General features: G+C 34.4%; 1 protein-coding gene across 3 annotated transcripts in view; it reads right to left on the bottom strand.

Annotated features, from left to right (window-relative positions):
• LOC131062954 (CSC1-like protein At1g62320) overlaps positions 1–20,550 on the bottom strand; it is a 148,981-nt gene extending 128,431 nt beyond the window's left edge. The window contains exons 1-3 of one of the 3 annotated variants that reach the window (XM_057996700.2): positions 20,347–20,550; positions 12,565–12,920; positions 3,470–3,595 (exon numbers count right to left, since the gene is read on the bottom strand). In XM_057996700.2, the coding sequence (XP_057852683.2) occupies positions 3,470–3,595; positions 12,565–12,878 (440 nt within the window). In that variant the 5' untranslated portion in view covers positions 12,879–12,920; positions 20,347–20,550. Of the gene's footprint in view, positions 1–3,469; positions 3,596–12,564; positions 12,921–16,251; positions 16,337–16,800; positions 16,974–20,346 lie in introns of those variants that run through there. The other 2 variants (XM_057996699.2, XM_057996701.2) reach the window with 2 other exon arrangements.
• Between the last annotated feature and the right edge of the window lie 714 nt (positions 20,551–21,264).

Here is a 21,264-nt window from a genome sequence, read left to right as displayed (position 1 = left end):
TTCATAGAACTCTTGTCAAAATGATGGCTGCATTTGGTCATCAGTGATTAGTTAGAGAGACCCCCACCTTGTAATTTTATCACCATGTTCAATCCATCATTCAACATAGGTCAGAGAAGCAAAACAGCCCTTTACACACATGATTGCATATGCAATGAACCCCATTAATTTGTGGCTAGTAATGGAGAGTTATTCCTATTGATAACATGAAGGACTGTCTCAATGAGGACCCACATGAAAATGTGAAGGATCTTGCCTGATTAGTGCTCAAGGAATATTTTTTGTGAAACTTTTTAGCTACAAGGGTTTAGCTAAAATAACAAACATATTATGGCACAAAAAAAGCTAGTAAGTTGATGGTAGTCATATGGGCCTTCTTCATTGCCACAAAACATTTTCTATTTACCTTCTTTCTTAAGCTTTCAATTCCATTACAACATAGACAAACTAGTCTATGTATAGCTTTATTCACTTTATTAATAGGAACAACCATCCTTTAGCAAAGTGGAAAGGAATATTTTGTAGGTCATTTCTTGCATTTCATTGATTGGAATACAAATGAATACAAGGGCAGTCAAACAACACTATGTGGTGTAGAGCCCAACGAGCCAAATCAGGTTGATGAAGACTAAGGTGTGCAACTAAGATTGATAGGGGTTTTGTTTGCAAGATCCAAATGAGTCTAGCAATTCCCTTGACAAGGAGAAATTCATGACATTGATTATTGAGCTTGATGCTTAAGGCAGCCAAACATTTTAATTTAGCCATTTTCCATATCATTTTTTCAATGTACAATGGTAAATTCATGTATTTTTAAATATCAAGTATCACTAGATTGCCATTGTATTCTTATCCCTTTGTAAATAAGGCTTATTATTTCACATTGATGGTTAGTGTGACAATGGAATTCAAGTTTGGATCATGGATCATATATTTGAATAAATCTAAAAAAATTGCCTTCTTTTAGAGTGTGTGTGTGTGTATTCAGCCCCTACCCATTCCCAAAATCTAGAAGTTTTTTTGCTATCTCTAGAAATGCATCCTCAAAGCTCAGATAACACTAGAGAAAAGGCTATTTGATGCAATTTAGGTAAAGGGGTCGGGGTCCAATCAAGGATGGCCCAACCTAGCAACCGAACACTCTTCACAACATGCATACGCACAATGGAATCACAACAACAAGAAGCATGTATTAAAGTACTCAAGTCTACCTATGTCAAACTTAAAAAACATGCTCACATGAGCCTTCAAATTACACAATTCAAAAATGAGCTACACAACTATTTCTTTATCTTCTATTTGCCTTCATTTTCCCTAGGAAACCTCTCTTCTAGTTTCCACCCTTTCTTCTCACTATACAGTCAACATCTCAACTCAACTTCCTTCTCCATCCCTTTCCCCTCTTTGCATGTCCTATCAAAAGAACAACAATACCTAACAAAGAGATTTTGCCTCTTCCTTTTGATCTTCTTGGAAATTCTATCTCTATCCTCTATATCCTTTCTGTTGAAATGGATAGCTAGTTCGGATTATATTTTAATGTTGCCTTGTGGCAATTAAAATATTAATCATATTGTAAAGCGATTACATGTCTAATAGGGCTGGGCCCAAAATGAAACGTGGTATAACTTGCAATTTATGTAGGTGCCAAAAGGGCAAAACTAAATTATGTAAAATAGCGGCAATTTTGTTAAAGCCGACTTGGAAAACTTGAACATGAATCTTGTATATAAACAAGATTCATTTCACACTTCAAACACAATGCATCATCTTCATCAAGTGTTGTTAGCCTTATGTAAATTCAGTCAGCGAACTTGGAAGGAAAGGAAGCGATCTAAGCTTCATACTGCTGCAAGTCTATCCAATCATTGAGAGAATCCATTGGACTGGGCAAGGTGGTGCCCTATACTTCAGCGATCTCCTTCTCCAAGTGGTGTCGATATTCTGCTCTCTCTAAAGATATACTACAGCTGCATGTACTTGGTTTAATCTGCCCTAGATTGGCCCTACAATCAGATAAGTAATCTGATATATACTGTTCATATAATCTGCTTATAAATAAAGGAACTGATCTGAATCTTTGATGCTGGGTTTTTCCTCCAAGAGGGAGGTTTTCCTAGGGTATTTTTGTCTTGTCGTGTGTGCTTTATTGTTATTTCTGCTTATTCTCAGTTTGATTATAATTTAATTAAATAGATTAACATCTGATTGCCTAAATTCAACACTTTCAACATAGGGAATCTCTCTATTTTCAGATCTACCTTCTTTTCAAACGAAACACTCAGTTCTGAAGATCATTGGTTCTCCCATATTAATAACTCTTTCATTTGACAACTAAAGGTCACCTCGAGTAACTGATTAAAGGCAGAGATACTGATTGACAACCAAAGGTGCACTCACCCACGCAAACAATTAAGCACCTAAACAACCAAGATAATTGTCATGTCACATGGGGAAAAAGAAATAGCTGCAAAGAAAAGAAAATAAAACATCATGTGCCCAAATAATTGGTTGACAATGAAGCATAACAGTTTGCTACCTCAATGAAGTCAAGCAATACTGTAATTGACACTCAAATGATAACAAAAAGAAACCTCTGCCCAGCGAAGAAGGTCTGTCCATATGGGTCTCAGCAAACGCCAAAAGAAGAAAAATGAACTATTGTGGAGAAAACAAGAGTATCAGCCCAAATAATAACAACATGCTGACATAGCAGCATCCATGTGAAAAAAGACAGACTCCGCCCCTTTAAAAATTTGAGCAGACCCCAGGTAGAAAAATGACCTCCTATAATTTACATGAACCTGTTGCATATCTATTTGACATTGACTATATTGCTAAAACCAATAACAATCCCAATGCAAATCAGCCTAGCTTATGCCTTGTCTTCCAAATACCTGTAGCACACTATCAAGTTTCCTGTAGGAGCTCCCAACATACCTGCAGCAGTTTCCCATATGCCTCTAGTACATTATACAACATCTACAACAGGTTAAAATTATAAATATCACTTGTACAACTTGTAGATGACCTGTAGTAACTCATTCTGCACCTGTTGTAGCCTTCTAAGTATGCATGTTTGACAGTAACCTTCAGGACAACAATAACTAAAATTAAAGAAAGACTGCTTTGTGTACCCAGATGCATCATTATTTGTCTCAATTTAGCCTCAAGTATCTTGATGGCCTTTAAATAAGAGTATCTGACTAATATCATCATGATCTATAATCAACAAAAACTAAAATCGGAGTGATTACAAGAGCATAAGTCAAGAAAGAAGAAAAAATGACCTCAATTAAAATGGTTTCATATTCATACAGATAAGTCATTTATACACATATAAATGACACTAAAGTCAGAAAATATTATCAAATAGCTCTGAGATAAATTTACTTTGCTCTCCCATATGCCTCTTTGTTTAAACATATTAGGCATTTTCTACCTCAAAGAAATTTATGTACTCACTAACCTCTGAGAACCCGATTCAACATTTGACATTGAAAGTTTATCAATGTCATGTACTGTCCCCTTTGTGGCATTAACTGGAACAAGAACCACGAAAGCAAGGATTGTCAAGGGAATAAAAATTTTCAAACTGCAATAAAAACAAAACAGATCATTAGTTTGAGTTATACAATCAAGAACTACCACAGTTAACACAGTAGATACAAATTTCATATGCCTTTTTAATCTTCCTTCCTCATGTTAATCGATAATCTTATTTTGTCCCTAAAATTATAAGCAGATATTGGCAGCTAACTGAATTATTTCTTTGAAATTATTATTTGAAATATATATCATAACCCCCACATCATCTGATAAATTAACAAAAAATTTCAAACTGCAATGAAAACAAAACAGATCATTAATTTTAGTTATACAAACAAGAACTACCACAGTTACCAAAGTCAATACAAAGTTCATCTGCCTTTTTATCTTTAAGTAAATATTGGCTGCTAACAGTATTATTTCTTTGAATTATTGGAAATATATATGATAACCCCCACATCGTCCTTTTAAATTTCATAAAAAGAATGGAAGAGAATTAGCTGCACTGCTGAATTCTCAATTACTAGTTTCTACTTGGTTGTAAAGCTTTTCCCATGTAATGTATTTACTTATTCTATCACTTTAGTTTTTTGTGTATGTTGGGTGTTAGGTTAGGATTGACTCTATTGCCCAATAGATAAGAGATTGGAAAAAATTTAATCAAAAGATTCTAAAGTTCTGTCATGGCCTAGGTATGTTCCATGGTCACTAGACGAGCCAATTGTTCCACCACTACAAAAATCACTATTCATACTATGTTTTGTCTATTTCGTCAACACAATCGAACATCTTATGTCAATCAAAGTAAATTATGATCTCCTCAGTCGATTTACAAGGTCATCTTGTCATGGTCTAGTGCTTCAGCTAACACTTTTGCAAGGTGATGGGAATTAGAAGCAAATGATGAAGATAGAGTAAAAATCTAAGGCATAGTGGAGACATGGCACAACTGTGCCAAAGCTCCACTTTGGCTTAAGTGTGCAAGATTTCAAGTGCACTTTCCATGTGGCTAAGCCACTCAAAATCTTTGCTTAAAGCATATGTAGAAGTGGCAACAATAAACGCAAGCTCCAACTAATATTCCACCTAACTTAGAACTAGCACAAATCTTATCAAGTTCTGCCTATGCTTACATATAAGTGCTAAGCAACAATGGAGTTTTGCCTTAGTAATGTTAAAATGGGAGCATGGAATGTTTTATCCACCCAACAAATTGAAGGTGGCAAAAACAATCCATTTTCACCCAATGAAATTATCCTTTAGCTCAACCAACCATTATTCCACCTAGCATCTTTAAATTGGTAACATTGACATATATCTTCACCCAAGCACACACATGCAATGCTTAACCAAGTGATTTTTCGGCCAACATGATGAAAAATGGCTTAAATGATTTTCCGTCAAGTATATTTCTCTCATGGTGAAACCATTGGTTTGTTCCACCAAAGAAAGAGAAAGTGGCCTAAGTGAAGATGGTGTATTCCCAACCCAACTAAACCACTAAACTTTTTCATTGGGAATGATATGACTTGGTTCAACTATCTGTTTTTCCACCAAAATTAATAGGCATGGAAAAAGCATCTCCTAATTCTGCCTATCTTAAGGTGCTGAAAGAGAACATCAATGAGGTGCACTTCCTAATTGTTTAACCATTTCTAATTTCTGCCTACCATTGCAAAAGTGAGCTAACTCTCATCTAAACTCTGCCTATGTTTAGGTGGCCGAAAATCACTTGAGTGATTCTTGTGTTGCTTAGCCATCTCTAAATTCCATCTAAATGTGCAAGTGAACCAAAACACATGAAACATCTACTATGATTAAGTGTTTAAGAGAAATTCTTACAAAAGGTGGCACCATACTTGTCTCAGTCATCTTAGGAAAGCAAAAAGGCAATTTAAAATATACAAGGAAACCAAACACCTATTTATGAATGATGTTACCATTACAAAGTAAAAGGAATCAATCCTTAATGTTGCAGTAGAGCAGGGCATTCCTTTTACATTTTGCAGGTGTAAGCATATTCCATTGCCTTTATAAAGGAGATATCAACAGCATTCTTTTCAGATTCTGCCTCTTTCTTAATCTTCTCCTTGCTGCTACACAGTTCTAAACTAAGTTTTCAATCTTCCAAGTGGTCTATTTTCACTTTTAGAAGGTTGTTTGGTCAAAAAATTACATTCTAAAACTCTAGGGCAACGAAGAAAATATCACTTTTCAAAAATGGAGTTGCCCAAGCATGTTATTGAAACTAAAATAGTGTTGTCAAATAAATAGTTCACACAAAAGTGTTGGCCACTCTACTTGGCCAAATGAACATCTTCAACTTGAAGATGGGCGAAAGGGTCAAAGCTATGTTACTCGTCCATAGGGATTTGCAGAGAAGTCCCAATACAGTTCGCTATGGGTTCACACAAGGTTCTGCCCCAGGGCTGTGGGTCCAGCTCGAACAAACCTAGGCGAGCTTGGGATGTATTTCGCCGTCCAACACAGGCGAATTTGACCATTTTCTAATTTTTTTCAATTGATTTTTATTGCAAAAAGGTCATTTTGCCATCCCAACCCTAATTTATGTCATAAAAAACATCTAAAAGGCAAAACTAACCTCATTTTTCGTATTATGAATGAAAAACAAAAATATCTTCCTCCATGGCTGAACTTAGTTTCTTGCTTTCCATTGCACGAATAGAGTTGAAGAATGATTGCTGAACTCTATAAGCTGGTTGCTGTGCTATTCCTACGCATTTGTAACTGTTGATTTGTTGTCAAGGAGATCATCAAGGAAGATTCCTTTAAGAGAGGTAGTTTTTTGAAGTTTTTGGTTTTTCCTCCTTACCCTTTTCTTTTACAAATGAACTCTCTTGTTTTGTTTTGAAGTTGTTTCCTTTTGGTTTGTTTTGAATGTGTTGTTTATTGAAAGTGTTGTCTTAGGAATTACAATGGCAACCGTTTCTAGCTCCCTAAACCAACCCCACTTCAAAACAGACCCATACTCTCTCCCATTTGGAAATATGTTGAAATGATGCAACTTCCAAGTGGTGAAGGTTGTGAAGGTTATGTTTGGAGTTGTAAGCATTGTAAAGTTAGATATCCAAGCTCATACAATTGAGTGAAGGCCATTTGTGTAGACTCCATGGACAAGGCATTAGATTTTGTCCAAACAAACTGAGCCCAAATGATAAAGCCCTTCCAGATGAAGTAGTCTTGGCATATCTTGAAAAGAAAGAAAAAGCAGACGTATCAAGATGTAAATCAAATCAAAATCATCCTTTGCTAAAGAAAGGATCGAGAGGGATGAAGCCCCCTCCACAACCTTCTTATGTTGAACCTATGGAGAGCCATCCATTTGTGTCCATACTTGAAGAACCTATGACCTCTACACTTATAGATCAAAGGGACAAATAGAAAAGGCATTTCATAACGAGTCTTGTCAATCAAGACATAGTGAGATGTGTCTATGTGAATGAATTGGCATTCACTATTGTTTCCTCTCACATTTTTGGACACCTTGCATTGTCCACTCCCTTAGCCTAATGCTACAAAAAATTGACACCAAAATTGATTGGATCAAACAAGTGCATCTTATAACACTCTCGAGATCCAAATGCTGAAAAGATCCAAATGTTCATCACCAACCACCATATGTCACAAGGTATATTTATAACACTCTCGAGATTGGAGCTACTGAAGGTAGGTTAAATAATAAATATCTTTCACTTTAGTAAACCTTTTCATTTTTTTTAATTTTAACTTTTGTAAATTTATTTATTTTGATTTTGATTTTCAAACAAGTTTCAAGAATTTTTTTGCCTCCAACACAATTGTGATAAGACAACTTGTGAAGGTTCATGAGGCACTTTCTAACATGGTAATAAGCCCAAATTGGTCCATATGGAGGCAATCTAACACTACAAGGGCAATGAAAGTTAAGCAAGTGATCCTAGATGACTTTTGGTGGGATCTCGTTGAGTATCTCCTCAATTTCATTGAGTCCATATTGACCATGATCCATCATACCGAAATGGACAGGAGTGAGGTACATGATGGCATCGACTAAATGATTGAGAAGATGGAAGTCACCATAAATGCAAAAGAGCAAGATCCTAAATAAAATTCTTCAAAGAAATAAATCACTGTAGAGAGACGGAACAAAATGACCACTTTGTTCCATCTTCTTGCCTATGCATTAAGTTTGTAATGTCCCCATTTTCATGAGCATCAAAGTTCGAGGGGTTAGCCTATTATTTTGACCCTCGTAGTCTAGTATGGTGGATTAGAGTGTCCAGTTTGGGAGTTTTGGAGCTCTTCAGGTGGCCATTGTAAGTGTTTATCTCACCATATCTTTCATTTGTTCTGAGGCATTGATATTTAGAGGTTTCTAGTTCCGTTTTGAGGGACTTACTATTTATAGTAAGTCAGTGAATGTTAGAGAGGGACCCTTACTATTTTTAGTAAGGCATCTAGATTGACAGTGGGAGTAGTGGGCTAGCCAGTAATGAAGTCAGAATCATTAAATAATGGTAATTAATGGAGTTATGACATTTAATTATTATTAAAGTGTTACTTTAATAATAATTAATTATTTTAAGGGAATATTATATTGACTTCATGTGACTTTATAATTAAAGGGGATTTAATAACATAAAGTTAAATTATAAAGTGAGAACATTTAATGACTTTATTTGACTTACGACATTTAATGATTATAAAGTCAAATTATAAAGTGCATGAGGAATAATATAAAGTACCAATTTCAAGGGAGATATAAGCGATTATTAATAATACTTTATATTATTTTGTTTTGCACAAAAATGAAGGGATCGACCCATTTCAAAAGTTATTATAAAGTTTTATTAAAAACCTAAAGTGGATTTCAAAAGGGAATTAAAGGCATTTAAGAGTTGAGAGGATATAAAAGGTTTCAAAAAGCAAATCAAACTCATTATTGATGATCATTTGTCTTTGCTTTTGGGTATTGTGCATTGAGACCTAGAGTTTCACGGAACTTCAGCATTGGAGAACGAAATCTCTTCAGTGTTTATGCAATCTTGAGGCTATGAAAGACCAGCTGAATCATTGCTTAATTGTGGGCTTCATACAGGGATCTAGTTGGTGATTCATTGGATAAGATTTACATTTCTTTCAGAATCTTCAAGGGGTTTTCAAAGAATATATTTTGCAGATTTAAACACATTGAAAGAAGACATTGTTGAAGATCTTCATTATTGCTGCTACGACTTTATATCAGAAGTTCATGCTAGAACAAGGGCAGCTGCATGAGAGGCACGATTTGGCTTTAGAGAGACTCCATTCTTTGCATAAGGATCTGCCACATCTTCATCAATCAAAGAACTTCTTTACATCAGTTTTTGTCATGTTTTTCTAGTGTAGTTGGCATCATTTTTACAGTTGTAATAATCGCTGTTCTTAAGCAGTTGTAGATGCACATTTATATCAGTTTGGTACTTGCATTGGATACATCATTGTAAGCCAAGAGTCTTGGCCTTTTGCATGTCATTTCAGTTTGTAAGCAATCTCCTTGCATTCTAATATCATTGTAGTCACAAGGAGTTTGAATGTCAAGAGTTGTGTCTCTTATATTTAGTTTGCATGCCAATTGTTTGTATTAATGTCTAGCTGCTGTAGGTGCATATTTACATTGTGTGGGTCATCCATATGCATTCAAAAAGATAAAAAGAATTGCATTTGCATTATAGTTCTTTGCCTAGAAATCTTAGTAACCATTTGAAAGCATTTAAATCACATTTGATATCATTTCAAGCAATCATTATCAGACTGAAACATAGAAACAAGTAAAGAGGTTGTATGCAAAGTATTTGACGAAATTCCTTGGGCCTCTAATCAGCATTGGCAAAGGGATACTACAGTGGTATCAGAGCGGTTTCCTGCAATCCTGCTGGGGTTGGAAATCATTAAACTCCCACAGTTGATATTAGAGTAACCAACACTCTTGTTTTTGTTTCAGTATGGGTAAAATGAAGTCTATACAGGAACTCATGCCAGAGCTCATGGAGGCCTTTCAAAACTATGATAGGAATTTAACAAGGTTTTTACAACATCCGAGAATTTTGGATCCCTTGTTTGCAAAGAAAAAGAAAGCAACCACTAATACAAATAATCTTAACAGTACAAAGAAAGTAATGGAAAAGAATGTGAGTTTTGAAGAGAATGTTGACATTATTAGCACTCAAGAAGTTGTTATCAGTCATGATAACAAGTCTGATCTTTATGACAGCAGTCTTCCACTTGAGCGTAATGATGATTTGAAAGTCATGGCAAGTTCAGAAAGTGTTGTGGGAGTGACCTTGAGTTTTGGCACTCATGATACCAGTGTCAAGAATGAAGATTCCATGGAAATATTGACCCATAACAATTCTGATTTACATGACAGCAGTGATGAAATTTTGCATCAGCATGAAACAACAATGACTACACATGTGCAAGATGCTTCTATTAAGTTGTCACATGAAGGTACTCGAGATTTGGGTACTAATGGTGCACTGTGTGATGTGGATTCATGTCATGGTGAGTCTGATTGTTCAGATCAGACCTTAGAAAACAAGCTAGAAAGTTCATATGTTAACATGGAATCCCAGGATCGTGAGTTGGATGGACATGCAGTTATATTGGAAATGGAAGTGTGTGAAGATACTGTCATATCAGCAGCTTCTACCTTGCCAATTGAGCCATGCAATGAGGTGCTTAGCAGCAGTACCTTGGATGTTGATGTGTGCATTGATGATCGCACACAAGTTGCTGCTAATCATGAGGTGAGTGATGTGGATACAGCCTCATATCACAGTGCAGATTTTGGGTCAGAACACTTGCATGGGAGTCATTGGTTTCAGAGTCCTCATCATTTGGTTGGGCATTAAGGTTAATGATGGCATGATTGCCACAGCCATAGAGCACTTTGATGTTGCTCGTCAGATGTTGACTATGTTTGGTTGGGGTACCCCTATGTCAGATGAGCACGGTGATAATGGCCTTCCCCTTGCAAAGTTCCATTCACTACGAGAAGCCATTGGGATAATGAAACATAATTACTTGCAGCTACTTGTTGATAGGGACTTTCTTCTCAAGTAGGATTGTATTTGCTATGATGCACTAAAGGGGAAGGAAGAGGAGGTTGACGATCTCACTCATGAGCTTGAGGTGACTATGTATTCATCAAAGAGTGCCCAGTTGGCCCTTCAGGAGTCACAGTCACGATTGGAGGAGCTTACCATGGAATTGAGTTTGGCACAGTCTTCACCAGCTACAGATATAGTACAGTTTCCTACAGTGGCAGTTGGTGATGATTTGATATCCACGGGTTGTAGTGGGGATGTGGCTACATCCATCAAGGAATCTAGCGCAGTAGTCTCAGATGGGATGAGTTTTCAAGGGGCCTCCTCTATTTATTTAAAAATCAAGTTTTTCCTTGAGTGTTATTTCATTTTATGTAGCCTCATAAGAGACAAATTAAAATGCTAACAAGGTGGACACTTCATCCAATAGTAAACTCTTGAATCTCTAAAAGAGAAAAGAATAACTCCTATGGAAAAATGCAACACCTCTCACCCTATGACTCAAACTTTGACTAGCCTAAGAAAGTTAAACTATGTGTAGGAAGATGCATAATAAGCTAAATAAAATGAAATGAAACCTACACCAGCAGTACTATTCAAAGATGACAAAGTTAAAACAACGGTAATGATTCTCATTATAATTTGAAATTCAACTAAACAAACCCATCATTTCAGAACTTGCAAATATAAAATTATTCAAGGATCCAACATATAAATACATTCATTGGAGATATTAAACATATTGAAAGATGATGAAAACATTGCTTTGCATTTTCTCTACCTAATAAAAACAATGCATGTAGCTTAGTAATGAACATGAAAAACTCACAATCAATCATTCTACTTTAAGAAAAAGAACAATAGAGGAAGAAATACTAAAGAAAAAATAAAAACCGTCAAATGGATGGGCCAATGGAGAGCTTCTTGCAAGCAAGCAATCAGTGAAAACTACAACCCACATCTCCACGTATGATCAAGGTGGGATTAGAAATAAACACAATTAACAAACAAACACAAATTACAAAAATTACAAATCAAAAGGAGGTATTTTCTATAGAGTACTATAGCCACCCTAGCCTTCTTCAAACCATTTGCATTAGTTTCATGAACAATAATTCAAGTGCAATGTATAGGCTAAAGCTTTGTTGTTTAAGTTTCTTTTCATGTAGAAAAAATAGTTCATGTTTTCAAATCTGCAATTAATTTCCAGCAGGTAAAAACTTGAGAAATTACCAATCAATCTTTAGGCAAAAATGTTAGTTCTTACATTCTAGGATCATTCTAGTGTTTGTTCAAACTATCATCTAAAAGTAAATACACACTTCCTCAAATATAGGAAGGTTTACAAATCTCTTAGTGTTATAATTCTTCTTCACTATGTGGTGGAAACGCAATCCATTAGCTTCATGTCTAATAGCCTCGTACAGTGAGAACAATGTTACTCCATTGCAACTCATTAATGGAACCCAAAGTTAATCAATAAAGAACTTGACTATGTTAGTCAACAAGAGACATCTATTTATACACCTGCACATTTCATCCAATATTTCTACTTATAAAGCATCTAATTTGTACTTAAGATGCATTTACTATGCCCAAAAGCCATTGAGAATCCGTTCGGTAAAAACTGTAGATAGCCTTTCCTTCTTGTAGTAATATAAAGTTAAATTTCTCAAATCACTAATCTAGCATAGTTGAGAGTTTCATACTAATTAAAATAGAACTAGCAATTTCTGAACATTAAAATACATCTCTGAGTAAAATTTTAATCATAGAAAAGCGGTTCTATAACTTTCTAAGGAGGTAAATATATACACAGATATTTTTTGGTTCTTAAAGAGAATGTAAACGTTCCATACGAAGAAGAGAATAATAGAAAAGATGAAGAATGAACAAGAATGATGCATCAAGAGACATATAAACTTACCCAACTATGTATATCCGAAGGTAAACTGCAGAGTCTAAACCTGCATGATCAATAAGCTCGTCCTCGGGCATTTTCAAAGCATCGGGTATCCAGCTGAAAAATTTGAAATATGTTTTATAATTCAAATTGACAAATTTTCCAATTAATGCCCCTGTGCTTGTGGGGTCATCCCTTGCCTTTTTCAAATACCATTTTGGAAAGTACACCCTATCATTAAATGGTTGCAATCTAAGAATTGCAAATGCCAATAAGAATACAATCGCTGCAAGAATGTTAATGGCTGCTGCAAGCCCAATATCTCCAAGAGTTGCCATCTAATCTGTTGTAATTGTCTCTGATTATTAAGCACTTATCTCCTGAAATGTCAACAAAGGGATGATAAAGTCACATAAAGATTTTTTTTTGCATGTTGACTAAATATAACTACCAATAAAATAACACAAGGTAAAATATACAATGTAATAAAAAATATCAAGCAATAAGGTGTAGATTCGTATAGAAATATGCATTTCATAAAGTATTCTACTATAACTTCCTTATGTAAATTGCCTCCATAGAGGGTACAATTTAAAGATATGTCCATGATAGTCTATAAAGAATAGACAAGGAAGTACCATGATTGATATAGAATAAACAAATGTGCTATGGAAGCCTATAAACTCCAAAGAGATAAAATTTTCATGAAGCTAAAAAGGAAACTTTATATGAAATTTTCACGAAGCTAAAAAGGAAACATTAACAACCTTTTGGAAGCTAAAAAGAATAAATATCGACCATTTCAACTATAGAAATATATGCACAAGTGACAAAAGAAGACATTGGAAGCGTACTACCAAACAATATAATTACGCATGCACAAGCATACATTAGTATCTATCTAGCAGCCCCACACCATATCTAGCAATCCCACACACGAAGGGATCCTTGTTAAAAGTATAAATCAATGCTATGTAGTGGATTGGAGCTTTTCTCAGCTGCATAATTATTTCATACTCTAAAATAAAATAAAAATTTTGGGAAATGATTATTTGAAGCCATATGCATTTCTTGATATGCCAATTCTTATGCTTCTAAATATTTTAGACATGTGAGATAGTGTTTCTCACAAATTATGGCTCAGCACATTCCCCCTCAGTAATTCAGTTCTGCTTCTTACCAGAACACAGTTCTGTAACATATATCTACTCCGGTAATCTCACCATATGCATTGGTGTGGACATTAATATAATTTCTTTATTTCTTTCTTCCTAAGAAATAACATTGGCTCTAATAAATATTCAGATGACAAAGATTGTCCGAGGAATTTATTAACTCTAATAAATTTATTTTCTTTACCAAAATATTGGATCTTTTAATATCCAAAACTCACAAATCTTTTAGATCAATTATCTACTAATGTAATGTATATTGTCACATCTTTCTGAAATATATATTAAAGTGATTTCTTTGACGAATTACTACCTGGAGCCACTGCTGTGAAGCCATAGTGATTTCTACTAATGTAATGTATATTGTCACATCTTTCTGAAATATATATTAAAGTGATTTCTTTGACGAATTACTACCTGGAGCCACTGCTGTGAAGCCATAGTGCAACCCTAATTTCATTAGGGAAACTCAAGGGAACCAGAGAATTGGAAACGCCATTATAACAAGATAATTAAACAAACAAAATGTACATTCCAAGTCATTTCTAGTGATAGAAATAGTGGCCTGTTAAGCCAACTTCCACCTAAACTATCAGCATGGCAACAAAGCTCTTTACGCTGACTTAAACAAGCAAATGGAATAGAGAGATGAACATATCCATGTAACGCAAAATTATTCAACATGTTTCCAGCAATGTTCTCTCAGAAAATTATGCCTTTTTTCACTTTTAATAATTCATTTTTTGTGATCTAAATTCTACTTTTTACTGGTAAAACACAATCCTTGAAGCTAAAGTACAACTTACACTTCGACAAGAAACAATTTATCTTTACAAGGAGGGTTAAGAGTTAATCTAGATGAGACATCTTGGCTAAGGTATATTTGCACCAGTTTGATGCATTAATTATCATCCACAAAAGTATCTCTGATTGAATATTTATTTGTCAAATTTATTATTTATACAAAAGATGGTTTATGCATGAATCGCAGCCATAGGATGGTGGTTAAATATTAAAGCAATGTCTCTCTTTGCATTACCATTTTAGAAGTTCAAAGATGAAATGTTTATTTAAGGATTGGACCCTCTTCTATTTAATTTTGCGATTTCCACATATATACATTCCAATGCAGTCCTCACTTCTTGTTGCAGGATGATATGCAGTTCGTTCAAATTTGTGGATCCAACATTACCCAAATGAAGGAAACAATAATAATCAGCACGTACTGCCTACCATCAAAGGCCGACAGTGAGTTTATTGATGGCCAAGAGTTTCAATTGAACAGCTAGCAACTGACACCCATTACAGATTGAGTATGGATGCATGTGCTAGAAACATGATCTATAACAATGGTATTTAAGCTACATTAAACACTTTCTTACTGGCATTTTTATCCCTGGCTCAATCTGAGAATGGAATACTTTGCAAGAAAGAAACTACTACTGTAAGTTATTCAAATCAGTTCGTCCGCTTTGGAATATTGATATTTAATTTTCATTAATAATTTCCCCTCTAGACATGCTGGAAGGTGTAAATTTTTTGGAATAGGAACACCAGAAATATCCATTCCCCTTACTGATACAATTAATTCAGGAATGTTTGCGTCAATTTTTTCTCTGTCTCTTACGGTTCTTTTATCCTAGCCACTTCTGCTAGACTGGAAGGACCAACCATCTCCATCTCTTGTCACATTTTTAACTACCTTACGAAAGTTGGCTTCCAGAACAAATATGTAAAGAAGAATTAAAGAATCAATATTCTCAGACAACTGCTGTAAATACCAATCACCCCCACCCAGCATAAAAAGTCAACACACTGGCACTATAGTAAATATTGTTTGAGTTGCTCTGCATCAAACGTCTTCTCGACTGGAAAGGCCAAGTACCTCCATCTTTTCATTCATTTTTAACTCTTGTAAATATTAACTAGATTGAATATTAAGAAATAAAGTTTCCAGAAAAATTGCATACAAACATTTCAAACACTACAGTAAATATTGTTTGAGTTGCTCTGCATCGAATATATTGTCGACTGGAAAGGCCAACTACCTCCATCTCTTCATTCATTTTTAACTGTTGTAAATATTAACCAGATTAAATATTAAGAAATAAAGTTTCCAGAAAAATTGCATACAAACATTTCAAACACTATAGTCAATATTGTCTGAGTTGCTCTGCATCAAACATCTGCTCGGCTGGAAAGGCCAACTACCTCCATCTCTTCATGCATTTTTAACTGTTGAAAATATTAAGAAATGTGGTTTCCACTTCCAGAACAATTTCATACGAAAGGATAGAAAGTCAACGATTCAAACCACCATTCTAAATATTTGTTGAATTGCTCTGAATTTCACTTCTGCTGGACCGGAAGGACCAACTACCTAGATCTATTCTTACCTATTTAAACATCTCAAACATTAAGAAATACAGCTTCAGGAACAACTGCATAGAAAAACATCGAAAGATATTTCAGATCGCTATTGTAAATATTATTCGCAATTGGGTTATAATTTTCAAACACAGAGGACTGAATGACTTACCTGCACTACAAGACAGTACTGTCATGTCTCAAAAGCATGTGTGTCAGATGCATTTTGTTATAGAGATTGGTATCACTGATAGATTGCTGTTGAGAAATTGATTATAATGAAATTTGAAAGTTGAAATTTATTTATTAGTGTCCACTAGAAACAAAAAGGGGCTAATGGGACTGCAAGAAAAGTACGTGTTATCTAAAACCTTGCAATCCTAATATAAAAAGGTAATTACAAATAGGTGATAAATCCTGATATAAAAAAAATACAGAAACACCATAGCTCTAATAGAGCTTTTCAAGAAACCATGCAAGCAGACAATTGTTTTTGTTTTTTGCTTTTTAACAGTTAACCCTTGCAGGCCATAATGCAATGAAGATAAAATACTCCAGTGTACAATCCAGCAATACCAATAGAAGTACTTATTACGCAGAATTTCTACCCTTTCTGCTTAAAAAATCCGACAAGGCGATAGAAATGAAAATAATAAACGTTATTCTCACAAGAAACTTAATGAACTGAAATAGAAATGAAAATAATAAACGTTATTCTCACCAGAAACTTAATGAACTGAAAAAGGAACTCTTCTGATCTCTTCTATTCTGTTCTCGCACTGTAAAATGGAATGCTTAGTCATGTAAATGCAATGAATTTAACAGTAAAATCTCAGGTGAGCATCCCTATTAAGCATCCCCATTAAAGACGCTTTCGTAATTCAAACAGTGCCTTATGCGGGCCGTTTAAAAAATGTGGGACCCAGGGACGCCTAGCGAATCGTATCTTTTGCAAAAGCCACCTTGTGTCACCACGTGAGGGACTCTGACAATACGCGCATTTCTATGGCCGGCCATTATTATTGCACGATGTTACGGAATTCGTTGGGTAGTCGTTGTCAAGCAATGAAATCAAATTGATAGAACTTGTATGTCGGTAAACAGTCTTTCTGAGATCCGACGGTCGAACAGTGAAGGCCATCTTGTTTGAAGTTTGAGGCATTTATTAAAATAAAAAAATCTAGATTATAAAGCTCCTCTTACATTTGACGTGGCTATCCAGGGACCAACATGTGGACAGGCGTTCTTAGCTTTTTGGTCCACACCAAATTTCTTTCAAGTCTATCTTCAATTTTATAAGAAATCAGTATATCTTATATATCTCACCATGTGTCAACACCTTGTGTAATGAGAAACAAATAAAATAGGATATAAAAAATTTATGGTCCACAAATTAAAGATGGTTGTAAGGAGAGTTGACTCGATCATTTGATTTTTATTAATATTATTTTTTAATAGTAGATTAATTAATAATTTTTTAGAAGAAAAATGATCAAAATATCATCATCATTTTATTCAAAAGTATTTTTCTTTAATTGAGTTGTAAATTCTTATTCATAATAATTATAGAATGATTTTTCATATTTAACAAGTTACTTATTTAATATTATGTAATTTGATGTTAGCTCTTATTTAAAGAGTTATTATTATTGATATTTTACTACATATTTATTTTTTTTAAATCTATGTAAAAGATAAACAGAAATAAAAGTTGTAAATCATTACAAATCTATATCATAAATTATTTCTTTAAAATTCATTCCAAATAAAATTCTCTATGTTATACCTTTAAAGGAATCAAAGATTTTGTAGTTTACATACATAATATCAATACACAATAATAATTAAAATGAATAAAAAAATAATTTCTATAGTCTAATAGTTGGAAAAAACTATACATTTTAAAAATAAAAATGAAGAGTTGCATTTTTAATAATAAAAAATATTATTTATTTTTTCAGATAATTAATTAATAAATGATGAAATAAATTATTTTAATCTAAAAAAGAAAATAAGGGTGAAATGTTAATTTGAATGTTATGCAGTATAGAAGGTGAACTTAGTAATTTTTAATGTGTTTTCCATATATTCATGCAATTCATGAAAACATTTTTTATAGTCACAAACACAATATATTTTAGTGATAATAAATGTGGAGCTAAAATTTTATAACTTGTGTAACTACCAAATGGATAATCAAGGCTTTAGAGGGAGATATACCCCTTGGAAGAAGTTAGTTAAGTTTCGCATTTAGTCACCTTTGCCGATCATTCTTGGGACTATGTTAGTTGGAAAGACAAACTCCTCCTACTTAAGTTCTTCAAGCTCACGGATTTGCTCTATTTAATTCAATTTGGAAAGCTTGACAAATCACCTTAAAAAAGCTCATTTGGTTTGATCAATCCCTAGCCATGGCCCAAGTTTTCCTTACTCCTCTATTTGGTGGAACAAGTTGGTGCAAAGGACTTGGAGACTTTTCAAAAGAGGCATTCAAATTTTTTGAGACTTATGGGACGCTTATCCTTTCAATGGAAACATTGGCCTCTCCTTAAGAATCAGTTCAACCTATCATTCTCAGACAAACAACTAATTATGAAATTAAGTAGTTGGTCACCCCTAATCTTTGTAACCTAATGTCCTTGGATTGTCATGCTAACTTCTTGAATGACTGGAAATGGCCTAATGATTGCAGCATCTGTTTCTTCCCTCTAGAACACAGCTCCTTCCCCCTATTTCTATATCACCCTGCTTCAATGGAAAATGGAATTGTGCCTTTCTTTAATCCAAATATGATAAACTCAAGATCCAAATTTAGAGAATCTAGAGCAGCTGCCCAATCTCAACTCTCAACTCCTTGCTTGGAAAGTGCTTCATATTAAACTTCCCATTGGCTATCGCCTTAAGTTTGCTAACCCTCTATCTACTTGTCCTTTTTGTGTCAATAAACATACCTTTTAGACCTATCCCCATGCTCCGATGTTATGGTTTTCACTTTTCACCACCCGACCTGCTCTTTTCCCTTGTGTGTGGTCTTGGAAAGCAACCCTTCTTGGTGCTGCTTCTTCCTTTGATGTTCTTTCCCACACTTACAGACATGTGATTATTAATTTTATTTGGAAAATACCTTGTCCTGTTGTTTTCTCTAACTCTTTCCTCCCCTGAATTTTAAAAGCTTTGTGTCAATCTCTCTCGTCAGATTGCTAATATACCAACATGCCAACAAAACAATACAACATCTCTTAACAAGGGAAAGGCATGACCTTCTTCTGCAACTACAAGATATAATTGAAAGACGAGACTCCAATGTCTTATGTGACTCCAATGTCGTATAACCTCCTTATGAGAATGATTATGAAACAGCCCAATATGGACTTCTCCCATCTCCAATACGCTAATATCAGACCTAGCCCATCTTCAACAACTTGATATAAGACTTATCCCATCTCTGACACCCTAATATGGCTTCCAACACAAATTCATACAAAAGGATTAAAGAAGCAATGTGTTCACCATTGTAAATATTTGTTATATTGCTCTGAATGTCACTTCTGCTGAACGGGAAGAACCAATTACCTAGATCTATTCTTGCCTATTTAAACATCTAAAACACTAAGAAATACAGCTTCAGGAAAAAGTGCATAGAAAAACATAAAAAATCAAGATTTCAAACCGCTATTCTAAATATTATATGCGTTGTTCTTGGTTTAGGCTTTATTTTGGCAAGATAATTGGATTAAATTTTTCAAACACGGAGTACTGGATGACATACCTGCACTACAAGACTACTGTCATGTCCCAAAAGTCTCTGTTTCAGGTGCATTTTGTTATATAGATTGCTGTTAATAATAGATTGCTGTTGAGAAAATGCTCATAATGAAATTTCAAATTTGAAAAATTTGAGTCCGCTAGTAACAAAAAGGGTCTAATGGGACTGCAAGAAAAGTAGGTTTTCTCTAAAAGCTTACAATCCTAGCATAAAAGGACAAATACAGAAGTGTTATAAATCCTTACATAAAAACAATAAGACATACCATATCTCGAACAGAGCTTTTCAAGAAACCATGCAGGCAGACACTTATTGTTTTAATTTCCATTTTTTAACTCTGACAAGACCCCACGCAGGCCATAATGCAATGAAAATAAAAGCACTCCCGCAGCGTAAAATGCAACAATACCAATATAAGCACTTATTACGCAGCATCTCTACCCTTTTTGCTTAAAACTCTGACAAGACAACAGAAATGAAAATAGTAAATGTTCTTCTCACCAGAAACTTGATGAACTGAAAAAACAACTCTTCTGATCTCTTCTATCCTCTTTTCCAACTGTGAAATGGAAGTCTTAGTGATGCAAATGCAATAAATTTAACTGTAAACCCTCACAGGGGCATCCCCATTAAAGACTCTCTCGTAATTCAAACGGGTCCCTTCTAGGCCGTTTAAAATTTGTGGCACCGAGAGACACCTTACGAATCGTCAGGCGAAGAATTCAATATTTTTAGGTAACCCACCCTGTTTTGCCACGTAAGGGACTCTGACTGTATGCGCATTGCTTTTTACCGGCAAAACCACGTTACGGAATCCGTATGGCGGTCGTTGTTTACCAATAAAAACAAATTGATATAACCTGTATGTCGGCAAGTAGCCTTTTTGAGTTCCAACGGTAAAAAAGTGGAGGCAATCTTCTTTATAAGTGAGGCATTTATTAAAATATTAAATAAATCATAAAAAAGTGGAAGCAATCTTCATTTTAAGTTAGGCATTTATTAAAATAATATTAAATGAATCAATCTTTTTTAGGTAATATTTGTTTTGGGAATGTGTGTGCAAGGCTCTATTATTCTTTGTTTTGGACGAACATGAAGGACAAGTTATTATTAGATTTTTGGATCAAGCCAAAAAATATCAAAGTCATTCAATTTACTAAGAAATTGATATAGCTTGTTGATAATATTAAATGTATATGTCTTACCATGTATCAAAGTTATTATTGGACTTTTGGTCCAAGCCAAATTTCTTTCTAAGTCAGTCAATTTAATAAGATTATTCCTAGATTTTTGTCCAAGCTAAATTTCTTTCAAAGTCTATCTTGGAGATAAATTAAATATTATAGAATGTAAGATTTCATGGCCTACAAATTAAAGATAGTTGTGGATAGACGACTCAATCATTTATTTTTTAATACT

The sequence above is a fragment of the Cryptomeria japonica genome, chromosome 6, assembly GCF_030272615.1.
Source record: "Cryptomeria japonica chromosome 6, Sugi_1.0, whole genome shotgun sequence".
Taxonomy (NCBI): Eukaryota; Viridiplantae; Streptophyta; class Pinopsida; order Cupressales; family Cupressaceae; genus Cryptomeria; species Cryptomeria japonica.
Note: the sequence above shows the minus strand (reverse complement) of the source record. Positions and strands in the feature narration are given on the sequence as shown.